At 44.5% G+C, this 25,544-nt stretch overlaps 1 protein-coding gene across 1 annotated transcript in view; it reads right to left on the bottom strand.

Moving 5' to 3' along the window:
- fancl (FA complementation group L) overlaps positions 1 to 20,029 on the bottom strand; it is a 27,344-nt gene extending 7,315 nt beyond the window's left edge. The window contains exons 1-7 of the mRNA XM_063192172.1: positions 19,616 to 20,029; positions 19,313 to 19,371; positions 18,931 to 18,991; positions 18,302 to 18,358; positions 17,914 to 18,011; positions 13,539 to 13,635; positions 9,350 to 9,418 (exon numbers count right to left, since the gene is read on the bottom strand). Coding sequence (XP_063048242.1) covers positions 9,350 to 9,418; positions 13,539 to 13,635; positions 17,914 to 18,011; positions 18,302 to 18,358; positions 18,931 to 18,991; positions 19,313 to 19,371; positions 19,616 to 19,705 — 531 coding nt within the window. The 5' untranslated portion in view covers positions 19,706 to 20,029. The remainder of the gene's footprint in view (positions 1 to 9,349; positions 9,419 to 13,538; positions 13,636 to 17,913; positions 18,012 to 18,301; positions 18,359 to 18,930; positions 18,992 to 19,312; positions 19,372 to 19,615) is intronic.
- Between the last annotated feature and the right edge of the window lie 5,515 nt (positions 20,030 to 25,544).

Genomic DNA, 25,544 nt, shown 5'->3' on the forward strand with positions numbered 1-25,544 from the left:
ACACACACACACACACACACACACACACACACACACACAGCAATTCCTTTCTTCTCAAAGCATCACTCCTGTCACCGAATACGCCCACGCTTTTCCACCAGTTTTGTATCATCAAGGGTCATAGCAAACAGGCAAGTCTCCTAATTAATAAACTTCTGTATTTCAAACTTAATTACCTTTTACAAAATAAATAATGAAATAAGTAAAGACTTGGTGATACAATAAAAACAATGGTAACCGTTTTCCCGTCCATCTTTTGACAAAACCAAAAATGACAAACATTAACCAGATGGTTGTCAGAAAGAAAGAAAGAAAGAAAGAAAGAAAGAAAGAAAGAAAGAAAGAAAGAGAAAAATAAATAAATAAATAAATAAAGAAAGAAAGAAAGAAAGAAGGAAAGAAAGAAACGAAAATAATAATAAAAAAACGTGACGTGATCGGTGACCCTCGTACTTATTGGGAGCTGAACAAGACATGCCAAGTGTAACTATTCTCAGGGTCACTGGGTATATCACCTCCCACCTGGATAGCTTCTGTTTCTACTCATATGGAAGCTGATTCGACATTCCCCTCCAACCCACCAAACCCCATTCAGAGCCATCTTCCTCCTCCCCATCCTCCCCCACCTCCTGCTTCTCCTTCTCCTCCTCCTCCTCCTCCTCTTTCTGCCTGTCTTTGCTCTACATTTTGGAAGTATCAGAGGTTGATATAGAGAGGGAAATAAATGGTGCAAATCTGAAAGTGCTCTGTGACTGTGTGTGTGTGTGTGTGTGTGTGTGTGTGTGTGTGTGTGTGTGTGTGTGTGTGTGTGTGTGTGTGTGTGTGTGTGCCATAGGCCCATCAGCTTCTCATCACTAGACAAGCATGCTTCCCTTTGATTGGAGCTCTGTCAACACTTTTGTCTGGCCGTCAAACATCTGACAACACCAAAAAGGGGAAAAAGAGAGGAAAATAGAACCAGTACTACCACCGTACACACACACACGCGCGCACACACACGCACACAAAATTACCAGACACAAATAAGTTCAAGCCAATGGTCTCTTTTTATGCGACTGCCAGACAGGCACTAACAGATAGACAGAAAAGCCTGGTCAATCCTCCATCCTCCTCTCACCATCTCTCTCTCTCTCTCTTCATTCGTCTTTCTATCCCTCTCCATCTACCTCTCCTCCACATCTCTCTTGCTCTCTCTGCACCCCACCTCCCTCTCTGTGGTTCTCCCGGTCTCATCCTTCTCTTGATGTCTCTCTCTACCTCTTTCGATCTCTCTCTCTCTCTCTCTCTCTCTCTCTCTCTCTCTCTCTCTCTCTCTCTCTCTAACTCCCTTTCTCTCCCCATCTCTCTCACTCCCTCTCTGTCTTAGTTCAACAAACACTCCACTCCTCTCCTCTTCTTCTTCCTCAGCTGTGAGGCTTTAATGGCTAAAGTATGTGCCGGCCATAAATCACCAGCGCTGATTGACAGAGCGATGGCGCCGCGCCCAGCTTTATACGCCATGCTATCTGCATCTGTGTGTGTGTGTGTGTGTGTGTGTGTGTGTGTGTGTGTGTGTGTGTGTGTGTGTGTGTGTGTGTGTGTGTGTGTGTGTGTGTGTGTGTGAAAAGACAGTATGAAGATCTGAAGACACACACACTCGAACTCGCACACACACACACACACACACACACACACACACACACACACACACACACACACACACACACACACACACACACACACACACACACACACACGCACACACACACACACACACACACACACACATGTGGCTGCCCAGGTCTGGGTCGAATGCCTTTAATCAAGACTCGCAGCCCTGAAAGGTTTGGCCTGGGGGTCCAGCCAGCTCTTGGCCCTCCTGGCCCCTGTAACACGCCCCTGTAACACACCACACCACACCACACCACACCACACCACACCACACCACACCACACCACACCACAGAGCAGTGTGCACAGCACAGCACACTAGACCACAGTACAGTGCACCGCAGCACAGAAGAGAGTTTATTTTTAGAGGAGGAGGAGAGGGGAACCGGCCTCATCTGTATCGCCTGACCCAGCGGCAACCACAGGCAGAGAGATGTGCAGATAAAGGATGGATTGCAGGCGGGCAGGAAGAAGAAGGGAGAGAGGGAGAGAGAGAGAGAGAGAGAGAGAGAGAGAGAGAGAGAGAGAGAGAGAGAGAGAGATGGGTCTCTAATCACTTCATGCCCAGATACAATACCACCACATTTCACTAGACTAAGCAATAGAGGGAGAAGACTTTATTCTATACATTTTTTTCAGCCAGTCTCTCTAGGATATCGGTTTAAAGCTGCCACAAGTAAACCACAAAGGATAAAGGCAGCCTTTGTGTTTACGTCTTAATGAAATCTTTCCTTTAGACAGACCAAGAAATATACATTAGAAGCAGACAGTGATTAGTCTTTTGATATTAATAAAATTCAATTTCAAATTCAAATTCAAATTGTGCATGGCTATGACTACTGGATGTGTATGATGGTGAACTTTAATCAATTAGCGCCCAAATTCCATATCATGTTGAATTAAGACATAGGACAATCACTGTTTTATCTAATCTATTTCCTACTGTATGGTCAGATTGTATTGTAAAAGACTGCAAGCTGCACTAGTGTTCTATCACAAAAATGCAGCCCAAGTCTAAATCTACAACTGGAACTTCTAGATCTGCAGATTAATGGTGTCTATGCTAAACTTAAAAATATTTCTTACAAAGCTTGTATTTATTTGTATCTAATTCTTACTGAGCCAAAGCTTAACTAGACAGACCAGTGTGTGTGTGTGTGTGTGTGTGTGTGTGTTCTTATATGGCACTGCGGGCTAATCGCATCTTAACAGTAAAAAATAAACTCACACGTGCACGCACGTACATATGCACGCACACACGCGCGCACAGGCACACTTAAAACCGGGAAGGAAAGAACTAACGCCCTGACAACATTAAAATAAATAAATAAATAAAAAAACAAAATGAACCAAAACCGATGGGTCGGCGAGTCGGCGGAGTGCACACCATTTAGCATTGCACAGGTGCAAAGACGCCGCAATTACTTTCCAATTAATGCCAGCCGCGTGATTACAGATATGCTTTTATACAAATATATGGTCCAAGTGAAAAATAAATAAATAAGTAAATAAAAAAAATTGTGGGGGGGGGACTAGGCTTGTTACACAGGCTCCTGCTGGAAGCTAGCCCGAAAACCCAAATTGAGAAGCGCTTGGAAGTCTGCTTACCTAGCTGTGCAAAACACCTAATTAGAGTCTGCCTCCTATCGTAATCACCAAGAATGCATGAAGTCATTAAAGCAGCAGAGAGAAAAAAATAAATCAAGCCTACTATACTGTGGTTTTTAAAATATGATCAATACGATTGCTTAGTTTTTTCTGTGCGGGATGTTGGTGGAACATCAACATTTTTGTTTTTGCTGGCATGTTCGACTGAGGTCTGCCTTCTTTAGTTTTGAAAACTGGAGTTGACACACAGTACAAGGATGCTCAATACAAAATGGTTTGATTTTCCATTTCATAATTAAAGCTCAAATCTATGCTTGTGGGAAGGACACCTACAAACTTCAAGAAGGAAAAGCAGACGAAAAAAATTAATTAAAAAAATGAATTTCATCAATGTATGCAAGGGAATACAGCTTCCAAATCACTGCTTTACTGGTGGAGATTTGAGAGTAATTATTTTGGAAAGTTTGACATGATTTTTTTTCCAAATCCCACCCCTCCACCCTACAGCCACAGCCACACACTCCCACACCCCCTACACTCGCAAACACACCATCATCCACACACACGCGCACACACACACACGCACGCACGCACGCACGCACGCACGCACGCACGCACACACACACACACTCACACTCACACTCACACTCACACTCACACTCACACTCACACTCACACTCACACACCCACACTCACACACCCACACTCACTCACTCACACACACACACACACACCCTCTCGTCGGCCAGCCCTTCCCTCTTCCCTCTCCCCTCTTCCCTCGCGGCTGGGTGCTGGCCGCGGCTGCTCAGCTGATGGCTGACTGGACCGGCTCACGCTGGGACACACCTGCACCGGTGGACCAGAGCAGGTAAGCAGCCGATGACTGACTTGGCTGCTACCGAGCCATCTAATGCAGGCACGCCACACATCCATCTTCCCCTCTCTCTCTCTCTCTCTCTCTCTCTCTCTCTCTCTCTCTCTCTTTTTTTTATCTCTCTCTCACTTAATTACTTACTTACAGACACATTAACACAATCACACACGCATACATGAATGCACGCACTCAAGCATCGAAGCGGCGAAATAAATACAGCACAGTATGTACGAAGATACACAATCACACTCACAAGTAGCTACAACCATAAGATAATCTTCTACCATGCACTACATACTACATACTGTCCCCTCCAAACGTTTCGGAAGAACAAGACAAATTCTCCTGTTTTTGTTGTCCACCGAAGACATTTTGGTTTGAGACGAAAAGCTGAATATGAAACAAAAGTTCAGAATGTCAGCTTTCATCTCCTTTTATTAAAATCTAGATGTTTTTTAGTTGAGCGAATGTATTGGAATATATAAATAAAATATTATATTTGTTGGAATAACCCTTGTTTGCGATAACTTAAGCATACTACCTCAGACATCACCAAATCGTTGTATTAATCATGTGTGATGCTATTGCAGGGTTCTACTGTATCTCCTTTTAGTTTAGTTTCTTTTGTTTGTTTCGAGGGGTTTCTCCCTTCACTGTCTTCTTCAGGAGGTGAAAGGCATACTCAGCTAGGCTAAGGTCAAGTGATTGATTTGGCCAGTTAAACCTTTCGCTCCTGTCACCTGTGACCAACCCTTGTTGTTTTTCCTTGACCAACATCTTCAACCTCTGTTGCTCAGTAGTTTCTTTTTTTCCAGGATATTCCAAGTTGTTGTACTTTATACTATGCTTGTTCCACAGATCTGATTGATTGTCTTTTATCAGCTTCAAAATGGAATGCTTTCCCCCCCATAGCCAACCCTTTGGTCCTTGTCTTGGTTTGTTCTCTTTGACGACAAATGCAGTCTTTTTAGGTGTAAATCCAGGCCAGAAAAGTCTATTGCTTTTCAAAGTTTGAACAATCATCTTTAAATTCAACAGCTGGTCAACAAAATACACCTAATCACACACACAATTTTATCAGGAAAGTAAAAAAAGTTGACAATCTGAACTCTCATACTTGGCTTTAACCCAAAAGTCTTCAGTGAACAAGGGGACTGTGTTGTAACCCTACCAGCCAGAAATCTGCAGTCCTACCTATGCATGTGCAGTAAGTGCATTTAAACTCACTTCACTTCACACACACACACACACACACACACACACACACACACACACACACACACACACACACACACACACACACACACACACACACACACACACACAGCATTCTTGGCCCCTGTGAGGAGACAGGTAATAATTACTCATGGGACTGTGTGTGTGGGAGGGAGTTTGGTTGGTGTGTGTGTGTGGGAGGGAGTTTGGTAGGTGTGTGTGTGTGTGTGTGTGTGTATGTGTGGGAGGGAGTTTGGTAGGTGTACAGAGTGTGTGTGTGTGTGTGTGTGTGTGTGTGTGTGTGTGTGTGTGTCTGTGTGTGTGTGTGTGTGTGTGTGTGTGTGTGTGTGTGTGTGTGTGTGTGTGTGTGTGTGTGTGTGTGTGTGTGTGTGTGTGTGTAGAGGTACTAGGTGGGGAGGTGGTTGGGAGTGAGTGCTTGCTTGCTTCAGGACATCAGTGGCCCAGCAGGATGGCGGCTGACAGACGGACGACTCCACACTCCCCTCTCACAGCGCTGCTATCATCCGCCAGCCTGCCATGTGTCCACACCATGTCCACAGACACCCCTCAGGCATAGACCAGCAGCAGCAGTAGCCACACACACACACACACACACACACACACACACACACACACACACACACACACACACACACACACACACACACACACACACACACACACACACACACACACACACACACTCTCATGTTCAACAGATGCCATACAAAAACAAACGCACCCAAACATGAGTTTCAAAAAACACCTTGCACCCACACTCGTACACACAACAGATGTACGCGGAACATACTGTACACACAGAGAAAGCTCTCCAAAAGCCTGACCCCAAAACAAGACCCCTCAAAGTCCATACACATGGCAAACACTCACTCACACTAAGTTACAGTACTTAACTTGGATACTGCCAGGGCACTCTGATATGGAAAACAGAAAAGCAAAAAAAATTTTTTTTTGGATACAATCATTTTTGTGTGTGGTCAGTTGAATTGACAAGAGCAGCAACAGAATGTGGTGGCAACTCTGTACCAATATCTCAACTCTGCCTGACAATTCACCTTTGGCTAAGGCCCGCCCTAAAGTGGTTTTTGACCAATCACAGCGCAGCAAAAGGACGACCTCGGACAAACCTCGGACAGTTTTGACAGCGCTCCATTGAACTCAATGCTGAAATCGCATGTTTTCAAGTAGTTAGCGAGATACTGTCGTATTATTATTAAAATATGATTGGAAATTGTGCCTGGGGTATTTGTGACAAATGTGCAAGTTTCCCCGCGATGTAACAGGTGGTAATCACTTTCCTCTTTACCTAAAACCGGACTAATATTACTAGCAGCTGAATAGTCTGCCTTGAAGGGTCTCGGCAGCCTCACACTCGACTAGAAAGCACACGGATCAAAAACATACTTTGTGTGCTCCGATCATGACACCATCTCATTTATGTCTCTTTTCAGTAAGGTTGTAAGCAAACCACGAACCTGTTTCAGAGTAGGATTTTGGATTTCTGACCTAATTAATGAAGAAACACCGCTAGCAAAGTTAACTATCGGTCACGGCAGGAGTGTTTTGACTAGCAGCTGATGGACGTGACTTTGTTAAGCTACTGAAGATATAAACGCCAAACGTTAATGTTACACATTGCTGTGGTAGCTTTGAAGATGACTACAGCCATTAAGTTGTGTGATTTCGTTTTCGTCTAGCAAGTTTGAGTCAGGGCTCAAAAGATATGCGAGCTCAGCTTACCATGGTGCTGGTTACAAATATCGATACCCATAGAAGAGCCCATAACAGCTGTGATGCATCGCATGACCGTTCAGAAATTAAATACTTATATTCACAATACTATGAATGCGTTTTTTTTATTTATTATGAGTGAATAACTGCTGCAATTTGCAGTCACTGCATAAATCACGTTGATATCTCAGCATTGAAAGTTTATCTGTCCGACCTAGCAACTGTAACTAAAGAGGGCGGGGCTTAGCCAAAGGCGAATTACAGTATCCTTAAAGAGATACTGTGCCAGTTCTGGAAGTAAGTTCATTTTACACGTCCCCTTGAGGTAAGTGAGTTTTATCTTTCTCCTGTAAGCTTACTTCCAGTACTTCCGAGACTGGCAGTGCACATTTTACCTCCAAGCTAGCATCATTGAATCTAATGGGTCCAGCTAGCAGCTAGCGGGAACCATAAGATTCAACGATAATTGCTAGCTTGTAACTAGGAGGAGCATCAATAGACTATGAGAATGGCTGAAAGAACAGAAGAAAGGTAAAACTCTAACTAATTTAAATAAAGGAGATGTGTCAAATGAGCTTATTTCCAGAATCTCTTTAAATATGCCTTTAATTTAGCCTACTAAACTAGCGCCACCCGCTGGCGGCAAAAATGTTTGGCCTGCGACTGGTTTAGCCTCAATCCGTCAAAGTGGTCTGCCACCTTGTCCTGAATCTGGCAAACCAATCACAACGCAGATATTTGTTTTGAATCAAAGTGGGCGGGGTTTTGAGGGATTTACGACGAAGCTTGCGATGCTGGGGAAAGCACAAAAACAAGAATGATTGAACAGCTCTCGTTTGACGTCAGTTATGGAAGAATTAGACTTGAGGTTTTCGTTGAAACGTGTTTTTTAAGAAGGACTTTTTCGCCGTTTTACCGTCATGCTATAAAACGCTGATTGGTCAGAGCGTTGGCCTATAGGCACAGACACGGCTTCAAAGACAACGGGTTGTTCTCATCAACAATCTTTGGATGTATCGTTCATCGGGGCCAGACTAAATTATACATCCAATCTCAAATTTAGTCTGGTTTATCAGGCTACCTTTAATTACAATATCCATCCAAATGTTTGTGTTAGTTTCAGTAAGTGGGTATTTCTCAAAGTGAAATGTCCTAGTCTAGCTAGGACGAGTAATGGCCATTTTCGCCAGGAGTATCCAATTATGAATTACACTTAGGACTTGTTATTGGATACTCTTTGGTGAAATGAAATCCACAAAAAATGGTCGCTGCTCGTCCTAGCAAGGCTAGGACACTTCACTTTGAGAAATACCCAGTGCGTTCCACATAACTCTCAAACAATTTTATTCCACTGAATTCAAATTTGGTAAGTGCTTTGCTGCTCCGTTTCATTAAACAAAAGTCAAACATCATACAGTTTCAATCACTTTCACTAATCTAGGAACCATCTCACACATTCAAAAGAAGAGAAGTAAGGTTGGGTTTTTCTGGACTGCTGTTGCAAGTTGTTCATCCAAGGGCGAGACATGAAACCTGAAAACTGCTGCCGCATGGAACAAATTTCACAGCGCCTTTTTATCATCGTCACCCTTTTGCACACTCACCGCTCTCGATGGCTGCACTGAGCGTAACAGAGCAACTGTCATGGCGATGCAAAAGCTCATCAGTACGCACGTACGGAGCGTGCCCAGTAGTAGCGGGTGATTAAGGAGCGAGCCAAAGGGCAGGAGAGAGCCAGTGAGGAAAACGCAGGGCGGAGGGAAGCTGGAGGGTGGAAGGAGGACCGCTGATAGCTTATGCAGGGCCCAGGACAAAGTCGTCTGAAAGGACCCCCTACTCAATACATACATTGTAATGAGGATACAATTCTCCCCGCACCCCCTTCCCAGTGTCTGTACAACTGACCCCTTTGTCCCCTGCTTTTCGGCTTCCCTGGGTGGAGGAGAGATGGAGGGAGGGAGGGAAGGTTGGAATAGGTGCTGAGAGAAGGGTTGAGGAGGGAGGTGGAGGGGAGGCTGGTCGAGGGATGCAGAGGAGGTTGGAATAGGTGCCGAGGGAAGAGAGGACGGGTGAAGAAAGGATAGAAAAAAGGTTCAGGGGAGAATGGAAGGGTGAGGTATAAGGTGCAGGGATGGGAGGACAGATGGAAACACAGAACAAGGGAAGGCTGAAGGTTGAAGGGAGAGAGAAGGGTGCAGGGAGAGAAGTGTGGGTCGAGAGAGGGAGGCCGAGGTAGAGGATGCTGGGTTACCTGTGGTGTCCAGGTGAGGACGAATGGGACGGGGAGGTCAGCTATGCACTCAGGAGCTTCCTCTGGGTACTGCAACATATCAGCCAACAGACATAAAGAAATGTCTCAAAAGCTCACGTATATATTTGTCATCACATTTTGCTTTGCATTTAATTTTACATTTCTACTTATCTTACTTTACACTTTTTGCCTACGAAACACTGACTTTGCATGACATCTACTTATAAAACATCCTTGTGATTCAGAAGAATTCATTTTCACCTAAACAGAGTATCTCCACATTTATTATCAATGCTTTTTCAGTCCTTGTTAAGGTCTCAGAGGATAAAAAAGACATGATTAAAAATGACAATGTACAGTATACTGTAATATTATCATCATTATTATTTTTTATTATTGTTGTTATGATTTAGACTGTATTCCCGCAGAAAATCCAAAATATGTGCTTGCCTTCTATTGTGAGAATTACTGAAAGCAAAAAACAAAAAAAATGCCATGGCTCAGTGGACAGGTTCTATGGCAGTTGATAATACAGGCAAGTCCAGGGGAGGATTCTATCATCCACATTCTAAGATTCAAATTCAAATTTTAAAAACTGGCAGTTGGTCAGGATGCGCTCTGCCACCTGCACCTGTGAAACTTCTGTCTGCTAGAGTGGGGGACCATGAAATTCTAGGTTGTTTCGTCCGGAGGCAGTATTACGTGCCTACGTCACAATAGCGATGCACGTCCTTGTTGCCGGCGACGTTTGATTCATCGCCATGACAATCATCCATACCATCCCTAATCTTAACCCTAAACCTAAACCTAACCCTAACCCTAAACCTAAACCTAACCCTAAATCGCTTGTTTGAAATGGCCTGAAACTAGTGAGTCCCAGTGCAGTGCCCACTGCAGTTCGGCAACGAGGACGCGCATCACTAGTGATGTAGGCACGTCCGGACGAAGTACCCTAGTTTTTATGAGTCCCGCTAGAGTGGAGGAGGTCACTGTGACATCATCAGCCCGAACACAGAGGTCCAGGCATTTCTTTCTGCCCAAAATATAATGCTACTCGAGTAAAATAGCAAAAAATCTAATCTTTTTAATGTCTTAAAGGTATTTAGTATACAAGAAGTATGTATTTTAGATATTTTAAGAATGAAGGATAGACTGGGACCCTTTTAAGAGACGGTTTGATATTGCACAATATTTGCAATTCTACTTGTATGTCTACCTGTGAGGGTGACCTGAAATCTCCCAAATGTAAACTCTACTCTCACGTACACCAACATACACGTGTACACGACCGTACAGTCACACACACACACACACACACACACACACACACACACACACACACACACACACACACACACACACACACACACACACACACACACACACACACACACACACACACACACACACCTCTCTTTCACACACACACACACACACACACACACACACACACACACACACACACACACACACACACACACACACACACACACACACACACACACACACCGCCTGCAGCCCATTTCCATGACCGCTGCCTCATCTCTAATCCTGTCTGCACCCAGCCTCACCCTGACCTGACGAGCCACCCACCTGGCCAGCCTCCTGCAACACGCAATACAGCAGAGGAGAGAGAGAGAGAGAGAGAGAGAGAGAGAGAGAGAGAGAGAGAGAGACAGAGAGAGAGAGAGAGAGAGAGAGATAGAGAGACAGAGAGAGAGAGAGAGAGAGAGAGAGAGAGAGAGAGAGAATGGGGGGGTAGGTACAGAGTGAGAGACAGAGAAGAGAGAGAGAGAGAGAGAGAGAATGCTTAAGAGAGAGAAAGAGAGAGAGAGAGAGAGAGAGAGAGAGAGAGAGAATGCTTGAGAGAGAGAAAGAGAGAGAGAGAGAGAGAGAGAGAGAGAGAGAGAATGCTTGTGAGTGGTGTGTGTGAACAAGATGTGTGTGTGTGTGTGTGTGCTTATCCACAAGGTGTGTGTGTGTGTGTGTGTGTGTGTACGAGATGTGCGTTGGGGGGCAGCAGCTGTGGCACCAGGGCAGCAGCTCTATTTTTACCCCTCCCATCTCCTGCCCACCCCACCCCACCCCAGCTCAAACCAACCCCATCCCCCACGCAGCAGGCAGCGTGGGCAGGTGAGCACAGGGGGGAATCCTTACGCCACGCTGAATCCCATCAGGACCACGCACTGTGCTCGCCCGCCTCAGAGCTGGCATCGCTGGCACTGCCACACACACACACACACACACACACACACACACACACACACACACACACACACACACACACACACACACACACACACACACACACACACACACGCAACTTAGTGCCAACCCACCCACCCACGTGCCAACCTTGCACAGCTGACTTGCCTAACCCCAGCTCAGGGCCCAGTGGAGTGATTGAGGTGTCACTGTACCGTGCCGTACCGTACCGTGGCTTTCTGCACGCTGCAGGCCACTGTTCACTTGGGGGCTGGGCAAACAGGCAGCCAGGCAGGCAGGCAGGCAGGCAGGCTGGCTAACACACACAGATGCACGCATGGACACTTGGCGCACGTGGACACACACACACACACTCTCTCGGACACACACACACACACACACACACCATGCGTATGCACACACATGCTCTAATCGTGTTAGGCCACATCACACCCACTCCTTATCTGCACTCCTTCCCTCTACTTCTGGGGTGCCCCGCACACATATGCTGCCTGGCAGAAGCAAATCTCAACCTGGCATCTCCAAAAAAAAAAGCTGCACTGCTCATCTACTTTTATCTGTGGATGGCAAATGGAGGAGTGTGTGTGTGTGTGTGTGTGTGTGTGTCTGTGTGTGTGTGTGTGTGTGTGTGACCTCGTTTTGAGAGAGTCGTCTTCCATCAGCTTAGATATCAAATTATTCAAAGTGGCACGAGTTCATATTTCAAGGCTGTGACACCAAAGCTGGTCTAGAGACTGACTACAGTGCTAAAAAAAATCAAGGATATAGTATATCAACATAAATATTTGTGAGTCAACCTCAATGCAAGTAGGAGGAAAAAATGCCACACCTGAAACAGTAAATAAGTATATGTACTACTAATAATAAGTAATAGTTACCATCTACACCAGTGGTCTCCAATTATTTTCCCCCAAGAGCCAAATTATGTACTGCAAATGAGGCTGAGGGACAAACAAATCGCCCGACCGTATGGCCACAGATAGCATACATGTATATTTTCATTTGTTCCAATCTCATGGCGGGCCAAATGTTTGCCGTACCTGGGCCGGATCTGGCCCACGCGCCACCACTGATCTACAGCACTACCACATGGTTAACTTATTTTTTTTGCAATCCATTCCTGGCCCAGTCACTGTACAACGCTACTTCTCATAGAACACCCGTAAGGCACCAGAAAATGGCAAATGATACCTAGCACTAATAACAAAGAACACCCATCTCCCCCATCTTTAGAAAAGATAATAGATGTGGTAGTTGTAGTGCTTAAAAATGAGAATTCCATCCAATTTCAACGTGCAGAGATTCAGATTCATCCGAGATCCTGGGCATTCTCTTGCAATGGAGATACAACTTCATGTTGAAATTGGTAGGAATTCTCCTTTAATAACAAAGACTGTTATAGAAGGTGTTACTGTGAATGTAGTACACAGGTCAAGCTGGCCCTGGCTCACGAGCCCAAGAGTCAAGTAGAGGCTGAAACCCAAGCCTCTGTATTTCCAATCTCGCATTGCCTTAAAATCACACTTTTAATAACAACTGCACCTTCTTGGGGGACAAACCATTCTGACCCCGGACAACATACACTAACATCTGGCCTAAAACTCTTATTTCCAGAATCCATGCTGGTCATTCACAAATGCAATCATTTTCACGAATACCTACCACCACCATCACATTTTAAGTATTCATTATGACTGAGAAAACGGCACTTTTCATGTAAAGGGGGATCCTCTCCATGACCGCCATTTTGAATTTCCAGAAATATACATTTTTATCTGCAAAACTTCCTGTACTTTGGTCGCACTAGTAAATATTAGTTTATTACTTAGTAAATATTAGTAATGATTTTGGCAATATAGGCAGCAGTTTTGATTAGCAGCATAGCTGCAATACCTCCGCTGACTACCATCCTACACAGTGCACCTTTAACAGTTATAAGAAGAGGAGGACTTTTCCCATTCACCTTGGGCTTCAGCTTGACTATGAGGACGTGGATGCGGCCGGCTGAGTCCTCTCCTTGAAGCTTCAGAGAGCGGAAGTCTGGGTCAATGAACAGCAACCTGAGGAGAGAGAGAGAGAGAGAGAGAGAGAGAGAGAGAGAGAGAGAGAGAGAGAGAGAGAGAGAGAAAGAGAGAGAAAGAAATCAATACTTACACATACTATTCCCTTCCACAATCCCTGCATGTCATACAAGGACAAGGACGAAATACACATACAGTGTGTATTACTTTTTTCGAAAAGAAAGCCTTCAAACATGTTCGTCATGTCACCACATACGTAACTGACGATGACAAAGAATGATGAACGAGTGAACATACCCCAGAGGTATGTCACTGCTTTTCAACAGTTTGTATTTGCAAGATTGTGCAGGATAATCTAAATTTACAAACGCTTTTGCCATACATTTGACTTTTCTGGCACACCCCATTTTACACACTTTAATTGAATTTGAAATGAATGTTTTAAATTTTTGTTAAGTTATTGGGAGACCAGTGTATGAGAGTCATAAAATGGGCTGTCAACCCAGAAAACCCCAGACCGTTTTTAATACGCCACCAATTTATGTAAGTTGCAGTAGAACAAAAAGGGCAACATGCTGGGTGCTAAAGAGAATTTTCATCATGGGTTCTAAATGTAAGTGTCCCACATCACTGTGAGTGGTTTAACCTGATTGAGAGACAATATACTACTACAATACAATATACCACTATACCCCCCCACACACACACACACACGCGTGCGCACGCACGCACGCACGCACGCACGCACGCACGCACACACACACACTTGTCTTGGCTTGGCTCGGCTTGACAGCTACCGCTCTCCTGTAGCCCTGTTATGATTTACGTGTGCTAATGTTCGACCGAGCCTCTGGAGACGGCTGTATTTCTGCTTCTTATTTACGAGACGCACGGAGATGGAGGTGTGTGTGTGTGTGTGTGTGTGTGTGTGTGTGTGTGTGTGTGTGTGTGTGTGTGTGTGTGTGTGTGTGTGTGTGTGTGTGTGTGTTGTCGTGGTCAGTGTGTGCGTACGTGTCGCCACTTGCCACCGCCGCGGTGCCGTGCGAGCGCGGGGCCCTTTTTTCTGTCACGCTGCACTTACGTGCACATAAAACTCCCTGACACGGGCGCCCAACACAGCTCAGCACTTCTCAACACCTTTTAATGATTCATACTGAAATAGATATGCTCTCACTCCCTACCTCACTCGCTCACACATACACACACCTACTCACTCGCTCAGTCAATCCAACTCAGCTCAGCTCAGGGAAGCTGGTTTGGTACCAAGCACTTCTCTCACTTCTCTGCCCTCTTTCATCTCTCGCTCTCTCTGCATCCCTTCTTTTCTCTCCTGGCTTGCTTGCTTCATCCTCTCAAGCTGGCTTACTTACTACACTACTCCCCGCTCACTCTCACCATCCTTCTCATGTAAAAGCGTTGGTCTTTGTATTTGCGTCTGCTGGATGTGCATGCGTGTGTGCGTGTGTGTGTCCTGCTCTCTCCATCCTTCCTTCCTTCCTTCCTTCTCATCTTGCTGCCTGCCGACTGGCTGGTTCACTTTCACTCTCAAGCGGAGTTGCCCCCTCCCTCACTCTCACTCTCTCTCTACAACTCTCTCTCTACACCTCTCTCTCTCTCTCTCTCTCTCTCTCTACACCTCCCTCCCTCCTTCTCTCACTACCTTTTAGTCATTCACTCACTCACTCACCCACCCACTCAGTCATTCTCTCGATCTGGCTTGCTCCCACTGCGAGTCTCTCTTGTTCTTAATCATTCACTCACTCATTCACTCACTCCATCATATGCACTCACTTAATCACCCAGTCAGTCAGTTTCTCCTTCTCTCTCTCCCTCTTTCTTTCTCTCTCTCTCTCTCTCTCTCTCTCTCTCTCTCTCTCTCTCTCTCTCTCTCTCTCACACTCTCACACACACACACACACACACACACACACACACACACACACACACACACAGCCTTGAACTCTATGCTACGTTTCTCTCTACATGCCCACTCATACCTCACCCACTTCTATTCAAGTCTGCAGCAAGCAAAGGCTCCCCAATCTCCCTCTTCATGCCCTATTACTGCAACAATGGACGTCTCTGTATTTAACCTCCCCAAAAATAAATAAACAAAACAAACATAAAATGGTGAAAATCCACAGCATTACATCACATTATAATAAAAGAACCATAACATGGATTCTAAAACCATCTCCACTGGGCCGGTATATTCCACACCCCACACCCCTCCCCCCCCGAACGCTGTCGGTCGGTCGGCTCTGCTCTATTCTGTATTCCGGCATTCTGTATTCTAACGGGATTCCATGCAACAGTATCAAGCCATGCTGGCATTCACTCCAGATGATTGAAACAGCTTGACAGCTTGATGTCGTGCTGGGAGGATTGATGAGAGCATTACATTTGCAACTACAAAATCAGCACTGCTTATAAATGGAAGCGAGAACATTTGGCATGTGTTTGTGTGTGCACGCGTGCCTGTGTCCTGTGCGCGGGCGGAGAGAATGCGTGTTTGTGAGTGTGTGTGTGTGTGTGTGTGTGTGTGTGTGTGTGTTTCTCTCTGCCTGCTGGTGTGTGTGTATACAAACACAGATGAAAGCACAATACAGAAAGATGATGAGACCACAAAAAAATAAAAAATAAAAAATAGCACCAATGTTGTTATGGATTATGTCCTGTATACTTGTCGTTTCTGTTTTTTGCATATATATATTTTTTTTATTAGCTACGAAGGGCTAGAAAGTAGTCAATTCTATTTGCCACTCATAGATGCTAAACGTGTTTATGCGCTTTGAAATACAAATGCGGTCCTGACGAAGATGCCGATAGCCTACGTGATAACCAATAGAGATGGAGATAGCCCAGGTGACAACCAATAGAGATGGAGATAGTCGAGGTGATAACCAATGGCGGCGCTCGGCTGGGGTCATTATCCCAGCAGGGTGTTAAAGATAACTAGAGGGGGGTCGCTGTCGCCTTTACCGCATACGAGATATAAATAAATAAATGAATGAATGAAAGTAAATAAATAAATAAATCAACATGGAAAAAGGAAGGATGCCTCGCAACAGGACACTGTATTTGATGCTTAAAGAGCTCATTTCGACGCAACGATCATGTCACAAGAATAGAAGCATTATGACAGAGATTCTCTGGCTATGCTTTTTCTCTGTGATAAGCTTCTGGTCAAACTGAAAAGCGAAAGGGGATGGGGGTGGGTGGGTGGAAGAGTGGGGGAATGGGCCTTGTGATGGACAAGAGGAGTCCACGTCACATGTGCTTGATAGTCTATAATTTCACTTAATGTCTCACTCTTTGCCTCTATTTCAGTATTTCAGGGCTAAGTGAGGGGACGAGAGAGAGAGAGAGAGAGAGAGAGAGAGAGAGAGAGAGAGAGAGAGAGAGAGAGAGAGAGAGAGAGAGAGAGAGAGCGAGAGATGGGTAGATGGATGGGTGGAGAAAAAGACTTGACCAGCATGGCCTGTGTAATTAACACCGGACGTGACATCTTCAAGGCAAGCGAAACTCATTAAAATGACCAGGTTCTGCGGCAGTTTCCCTTAATTTAGCCAATCACGGCCCAGGATTATGTCAAACTTGAGGCTATTAACACCAATACCAATTAAGAATCTTAATTAATCTCAAGTGCATTTACAGATAGAACCGCTGCATAATGCTTCTGACCGCAATTCAGATGCGCCAAAAATGTTCACCTTGGGTTTTTTTTTTTCATTCTTTCTTTCAGATTTTTCCTCCCTCTATTTCCCCATCCTCCTCCCCCTGAAACCTCAAAAAATTCCCCCATTAAACTTGAGAGTGGGCCTCCAATTAGAACAATTTGCATTTAGCTAATATCATAATTATATCTCTGGCCATTAATAGAGAGGTGGGAAATGAGAAGGCAGCTGAAGTCCTGGCCAAATTCATCATTGTCTGACACGAGCTGTATTAACAGTAGCTCTCACTCTGTCACAAACCAGAAGGCGAGCTGTTGAAACGAACCTGATTTAAACGTACATTTAATTAATAAAAAATAAATCAGCTGTCAGACTGATTTATTAACAAGACGTTCCTGCTGGGGATTTTTCATTCTTTTTCTGTGCGTTTAACTCTCGTGTCTTTAAGGTAAACCTAATGTGGACATTAGGAATCAAACGCGATAGCGTCATAGGATATTAATTCACGGATCATGATGATGGCGACGGTGTAGCTTTAAAGGATATCTGGCGGGCGGCGCTTGTGCGGATGGTCTGACAAGGAGCGATTGGGGCTGCTGCTGCTGGTGGTGAAGAGAACAGCAGATGAAAGCTGACATACTTATCCCATCCCAGGCCCTGCATCTCTGCCATCAGCTGGGAATAGTACTGTGGGGGTGGCATGGTCTGACAGTCTGGTCTGCTCTTCATTGCCAACTCCTGTGCCCAAAAAAATAGAAAATGAGAGAGCAAGTGAAAGCGAGAGAGAGAGAGAGAGAGCGCGAGAGAGAGAGAGAGAGAGAGAGAGAGAGAGAGAGAGAGAGAGAGAGAAATTATTTTCTTACAAAACTAGAACTTACTTTCTCACCATGTGTGAGACTGTAGAGCTATATCACTTGAAATGTTCTGTGTTTAAGTATGTCTTAGTCGGACTGGCTTGGCAAAATACTTCCGACAATTATAAAATACTCACAGTTTCATAGTGAAAAAAAGAATGAAAATAGTCTTACCAACACGGTTTTCAGTTCCACAATAAAGCTCACTAGGTCTGGGGCATGATGCAGCCTCTGAAAAAGATAAAATTTAGACAGACAGCTAAATAGAACCATAGACAGATGGACAGACACGCAGACGAGATACATATCTGACCATCGCCATTCCACAGGCAACAGTGGCCTGCCGGTGCATGATTTTTCAAAGGCAAGACCAAGTAGCCACTTCAGTCAGACTAAACGTCAGCATTTTGATTAATGCAGGTAGCCATGTGTGTTAATTATTAATAATCTTTCATGTGCATAAAAATAATGAACTTTAGGGCCCTGGGTGAAATATAAATCTAGTACTAATACCCCAAAGGGATAGGTAACAAACAACAAAAGAAAAAAAATCAAAGAGAAGTTAATTAAGCCATTGGGAGGGGGAAATAATAATAAAACTATAAATAATGAAAAGCATCAGTGAACCTGCTGGAGAAATCTTGTGAAACGGCAACGGCCAATTCTGAGAAAGACAATCTGGCCTATTTGGAATGGATTGTTAGGAAAAGTTACGAAAGGAAGAAAAGAAAGAAAGAACAAAGGGGGTGTTGGAGTAAGGTGGTGAATGATGCAGGCCATACTGTAATCATGCACTGATATACCTGTTTTAGAATGTGCTGATAACCACTCAATAGCCTTTGGAGTTGCCAGCAGCAATGCAGTCTGTATACAGGAAGTGAGAGAGAAATGTCAGTGCACACTTTGAACTACTTAGTAGGTCTACTCTACTGTATACAATATAAGCTATTTTGTGCTAAAGCACATTCATATTAGAGTAATAAAGCTAGAATGTGGCTGTATAAATGTTGCCCTTTGATAACATAGCAAATGCAATGTAATATCCTATATATGACCAATACACAAAAGAGAAGAGTAAATGAAGTCATTCAAAAGAGAAAAGGAATTAAGTTATTCAGTTACCCTCACATTTCATATCAAGCAGGGATAAAATGCATAAAGACTGAGAGAAAACACCACACATACTTTGCCTTTTTCAGTTGGTGGTCAAGTGGAAGTGTTATCCTTATTCTGAAATCCCTCTCCTGTATAAGAGATTGTTTCAGTGAATACAGTGCTAGTGTGGCATCAATCTTTTTGACAGACAGTAGGATGCCTCAATGACATCAGTCCTGTAAACCATTCTATGCCCCCTTCTGTTACAATCATGTCCCACTTATTCCTGAGCCTCAGCTGTGCATGCTGTTATGCCAATGGTAAGTGTTTGAATAGAGATTCAGAAGTGATGTTATTACATGCATTTAACTAGTGAGTAGACATGTTACCAACCTGCACCGTGATAAACCCATCAAACACCGTTTTCTCCTTATTGAGAGGTAGCAACAGCGGGCTCTCTGTCATCATCTCTCTCTCCGTCATCTTCGTGTAATTAAGCTGCCGTGCAAATGAGTACTGTATACTATGTTATTGTTCAATATTACTGCAAAGTGCCATAAATACAGTAGTAGGGCTGCACGTTAGCTATTTTGACAAGGTAGCGTAGCTTCTTTCTTGTAAGCAAGCATAGCAAAGATCTACTTCCGCATGTTTATTTTCTTCAACGGCTGGTAAGTTTTTCTTTATCGTTTGCGGTGCTTGCATATACTCGATTTTAGTAACAGATGTTTAGTAGCCTATAATAACTCTGTTTGTAACAGCTTCACAGACGACAACAACTCCATAATGTTTTGATTTTGTTTTGCTTCCGCGTGTGTCTCGTGTCGCCTCCTTTTCCCGCGAAGTTTTGTTTCTGGTCTACGTCACCAATACGTCAAACTGGAGAGAGTTTTTCCACATCATGTTTTTTTCTGCAATTCTAAACAGTAAGTAATACGTTTCCTACAGTTATTTATGTAACGACATACTTGACCATTTCGTTTGACATTTAGGAATTGTTATGTAAGCCATGCAGATATTTTATGCATTATCGTGTGGCTTGCAAGGTAGGGTAAGGTATGCTACAGACAGTCATAGAAAATGCTCAGTTTCTTTCCTGACTTACATGGCGTGTAAGTATTGTTTCAAATAACCTGCGAAAAAGCTAGGCCTGTAAGTTGTTGCCTTTGATAAATATGCATAGGATTTGCAAATCAGCATACATGTGTGCTGTGTGCAGCCATTTGGGCATCTAAGATTTATGAAAAGACTGGAATAGTTTTGGAGGCTTTAGCTTTTACTTCTGATGACCATAATATGCTTAACTCTTTTCACCACAATAAATTGCCTGGCAGTAGCCCTGTGGACAGTAACCTATTGCAGCTCTTTAGCCATAACAGGTGTTGCGCCTGGTCTTCAATATATAACACACAGTCCATAGGCGCAATGACTTTTGTCACCTGCTGTTTCTATTTTTATATTGCAGGTGGTGTGAATTACCTGTAGCCACTGTTATTAGATCCAATGCATTTGTTGCCTTGACTGTATAACTTGTGCTGTCATACTGTGTCTAGTCACACACACACACACACACACACACACACACACACACACACACACACACACACACACACACACACACACACACACACACACACACAATTTGTGTGTGTGTGTGTGTTTGTGTTAAATGGGGTTGGATAAGGGTGACAAAAAATGCTACAATTATTTCTGTCAATATCACAATGCTGTGAGTGGTACCTTAATGAACCCAAGCAGCCAATAATAAGACACACTCCTCCGTGTTCATTTACATACACTTTTGTCATATTTTGCTGAGGTAACACAGCACGACTCTTTGTTCTGTTGCTATTTGTAATTCCAAATAGAAACATCAATCTAATTAAAAAATGGTGTGTTACAAACACCACCTTATTGCTTATTGCGCACAAGTAAAAGAGGAAGAAGAAGAAGAAAAAAATGCTTATGCATTCAGCTTTGTTGCAAAGCTCCCCTTTAAGCAAATATTTGCCGAGACAGCCACGAGGACTGTGTTGGAGTTTGTGATAATATATTGCTCGTAAAGGAGCGTGTCAACTGTGCATGCTAGACATTGTGCCTAGAGAGATTGATGTTTTGTCATCCACCTGCTTCAAAGCTGTGAGAGCCAGCAGCTGCAATGAAAGAAAAAAAAATCAAACCTTTGCGGCTTCAAAAATCCAAACAAAGAAATCTTAGTGGGCTGTTTACATATCGGCGTGGAGGTATATCTGGGCGCGTGCTGCCTGGTGCCGTGCAAGAATGCCTGAAAGCTTTCAGTCCCTGCACACTGCATGGGTGAGTGTTAAATGCCTTTTTTTGTTTGCAGTGGAGAGAGGAACAATTTAAGGCGATTTTGCTGCGGCTCTGGATTGTTGTGTGTGTGTGTGTGTGTGTGAGTGTGTGTGTGTGTGTGTGTGTGTGTGTGTGTGTGTGTGTGTGTGTGTGTGTGTGTGTGTGTGTGTGTGTGTGTGTGTGTGTGAGAGAGAGAGAGAGAGAGAGAGAGAGAGAGAGAGAAAGAGAGAGAGAGAGAGACAGAGACAGAGACAGAGAGAGGAAGGAAGAAGATGAGACCGGCAACCCCATGTACGAAGAGAAAATACAGTCTGTCCCGGCTCTATGCAGATGGTTGAGACCACGGACAGGGGCTGGTAACATTTTTTCCCCCCATCTTTTCCTTTTTTTCTGTTAGAAATCAAAATCTGAAACAATTGTGTGTTGTCGACTACTAGCAGGGGCACTGCTTTTCTCTTGCTGCCATCCTTCTCATGGTCTGCCTTCCTCCGCTAGCTCCCTGCGTTTGAGCTGTATGATCTATTGTGCATTGTTTATCGCTGGCCGTGGTCACTTCTCTGGAATGCAATTGGCTGGAACTGCGTTGTGTGGGTCCTGCTCCCTTTTTTCCTCCCCTCTCTGCTTCTCTGCCTCTCTACCTCTCTGCCTCTCTCTCTCTCTCTCTCTCTCTCTCTCTCTCTCTCTCTCTCTCTCTCTCTCTTTCTCTCTCTCTCTCTGCCTCTATGTCTCTAGTTCTGCCTCTCTCTGCCTCTCTGTCTCTCTCAGCCTCCCTCATCCTTTTCCCTCTCCTTTTCTTTTTTCCATCTCTCTCTCAGTTTCTCTCTCTCTCTCTCTCTCTCTCTCTCTCTCTCTCTCTCTCTCTCTCTCTCTCTCTCTCTCTCTCTCTCTCTCTCTTGCACATATTCCTTTGAAGCGAGGCAGGCAGGGGTGCCCAGTTTAGTGGCTCTCTCGTTTCCCCTCTCCGCCTTCCTCCACTATATGCATGCATCTGAATAAGAATAGGCTCATATTGTTCTGCAGGAGTGGCGATGGAGATCTGAATTCAGTGGTTAACAACTGCAGGAAATAAGGGCTTTGATTTTACATGTCTGTTTATGTGGCGTCTAATGGAGGAGAATGGTGTGCTTCGTGTTTGACACGTAGGCAAGGAAGCATATAGTCAGCTTTTTCAATTTACTTGATATATATTTTTTTTTATCTGCATTGGATTTCAGTTGATTGGTTTTATTACTTGGCTTATTTCAAAAAACACACATTACTAAAATCAAATATTTCTTTCTCATTAACCACACAATTTATTATACTTCATGGACAAATTGATTTATAGTAAGATTGAATATTTTCCAGCTACCAAATTGCGCATATTCTTTTCTATTCTATTCTATTCTATTCTATTCTATTCTATTCTATTCTATTCTATTCTATTCTATTCCATTCCATTCCATTCCATTCTATTCTATTGTTGTCCACCACAGTCTGCTGTATTTTCTTGCAACCAAAGCATATTGTGCCACATGTGTATTTCTAATATAGACTTTTAAAGTCTCATCCCATAGCCTTCTCTGTGACCTCAGCGTCCCAAATGGCCAGTACAGTGATGTGATGCGATTCTCGCTGCCTTCAATGGACCCTCCTCAGGCCTGCTGCTCTTTGCATTAAGCCTGAAGTTCAAGAGCCCACATCTCCCCGTCAGCTGAGTGACTGGAGCAATGAGACGGAGCAAACTCCAGCAGCAGCAGCAGCAGAGGCAGCAGCAGCAGAGCTGACCAGGGAAACCGTGCGTGTCAGCTATTTGGCCTGGCTCCTGGCGCTGGTGGATATTAGGCTATACCCCAACACCCCTCTCTCCCCACTTCCACCATCCCTACTCCCTCCCTTTTTATGGAGCCACTCAGACTGTACACGAGGCACAATATGTCAAAGGAAGTTAAAAGCCGGCCCCGGCTCTCACTCACTGTTCCCGCTCATTGAGCTTGTGTGCTCTGTTCTGTGACACGACTGGGCAGCTGGCCTGCTCGGCCCTTATGGCTGGAGCCACCATCACCACCACCAGCACCGTCACCGCCACCCTCCTCCCATCCAGTGGTTACATCCACCGCCATTTTATCCGCTGCCAAATAGTTAGAAGATTAGGCATTGTTTGGAAACCGGGTCTGCCAGCGCAGTCAGTGGATGCGGAGCTTCGGGCCAACAAATTGTCGAAGCAGATAGACGGTCCGGCACTTAGTGGTCTGTGTTTTTTTGTGTCTGTGTTGTCTGGCTTCCCTGCCGTTTTCAGCGGCGATGTTTCTGTGTTGGGTAATTTGCGCCGAAAGGCTGGACAGGAGTTTGCAAGTCTTCCTTATCAACGTCTGTCTTAGCTGCTGCTACTGCTTGTTCTGCCCACACCTTACCCCTCCACTCCAATCCCCCTTATTGACACCCACTCACACTTGCCAAAAGTGTGTGTGTTTTGACTGTTCTGTGTGTGTGTGTGTGTGTGTGTGTGTGGGGGGGGGGTTGTGTGAGGTACATTAGGGGTAATTTGGCGTATCGCGCACACTGGACCGAACACTGCGCTTCCTTCCAATCCACACGGAGGTGAGCGCACTGAGTGCGAAGTCTTAGCCTGGATTACAGGACTTCAGAGATAGCTCGGAATCCAGCCTTCTGTCAGACACCACAATTGATCGGATTAGAAAGGGTGAATTCCAACCCTTAGGGGGAAACCATGCAAGTTGTGTATAATTGACTTTTTTCTCTTCTTCCTCCTCCCCTCTTGTGTGTGTGTGTGTGTGTGTGTGTGTGTGTGTGTGTGTGTGTGTGTGTGTGTGTGTGTGTGTGTGTGTGTGTGTGTGTGTGTCATGTTGGGAGCTTGGGCTACTGCAGGCAGGGGGGAAAGGGGGAATACCTCGGAGGGTAAATATCTTAGAGGACAGGGGTTTGATCAGACCAGTGGAGGCTTAGGACGAGATCAATATCTGCACTGTTGAGTTTCAACAGGAGACCCAGTCAAGAGTACACACACAGACACTAAAAGTGCGTGCGTGCGTGTGTGTGTGTGTGTGTGTGTGTGTGTGTGTGTGTGTGTGTAGGTGTGTGTGTGTTCTTGTGCTCGTGCGTCTGTGTGTCAGTTGTACTGCATGACTGTTCGATCTAGCTGGGTGTAAGAGGATTTCTCTCAGGTGTTGCTATAGTGTAAGGTCTCTTGTTTGGTGTCGAATTGTATTTTTCACCATTTCATGCTACTTACAACAAAGGCAGTGCTACCCTGTCCACCAAATCAGAGAAGCATATAGCGTTGGCACTAAAACTATGGTCCACACCTCACTGCAATGCAAATTACATCTGGCTTAGTGTTATAGCTGAAAGAAAAATATGGCTACTTGAGTTTATGTGCACACACACACACACACACACACACACACACACACACACACACACACACACACACACACACACACACACACACACACACACACACACACACACACACACACACACTCACTGAGGTGTCAAAACAATGGGTGCATTATGTTCGCACCTCTGCATAGCTCTACATTAAAGTCATAGGTCAGTTATGAGACAATGCATACATTTATAATTTAGCCAATCATGTGTTGTTGGTGTATATTTCTGTCATCCTTCCCCAAGTAGCTCACTGCCCTTGACCTCTCCTCTCCAGCAGCATTTAAAAACTTTTCTTGGGATTGTTTTGTACATTTCACCCTGACCTAATGTCCCACTTCAACGCATTGCTCTCAAGTATGCTGTTTGTTGACCCAAGGCTTCTCAACAGCTGTTTAGTACACCAGCATATTAATTGTGGACACTTTCACAATCCAGGCATTAAGCTGATTTGATAATTAACATGTAAAAGCAGTTGGGAGGAGAGTGGTGAGGCAACTCACAATTATGCTAAGAGGTAACACTATTTATGAATCTGACCCAAGCACTTAATTATCACCTCAGACTCGATAGGGCTCACCTTTACCTCACATTAGCTTTGGTGTCAGTCATGTTTGTCAAG

This window comes from Engraulis encrasicolus, chromosome 24, assembly GCF_034702125.1.
Source record: "Engraulis encrasicolus isolate BLACKSEA-1 chromosome 24, IST_EnEncr_1.0, whole genome shotgun sequence".
Classification (NCBI taxonomy): Eukaryota; Metazoa; Chordata; class Actinopteri; order Clupeiformes; family Engraulidae; genus Engraulis; species Engraulis encrasicolus.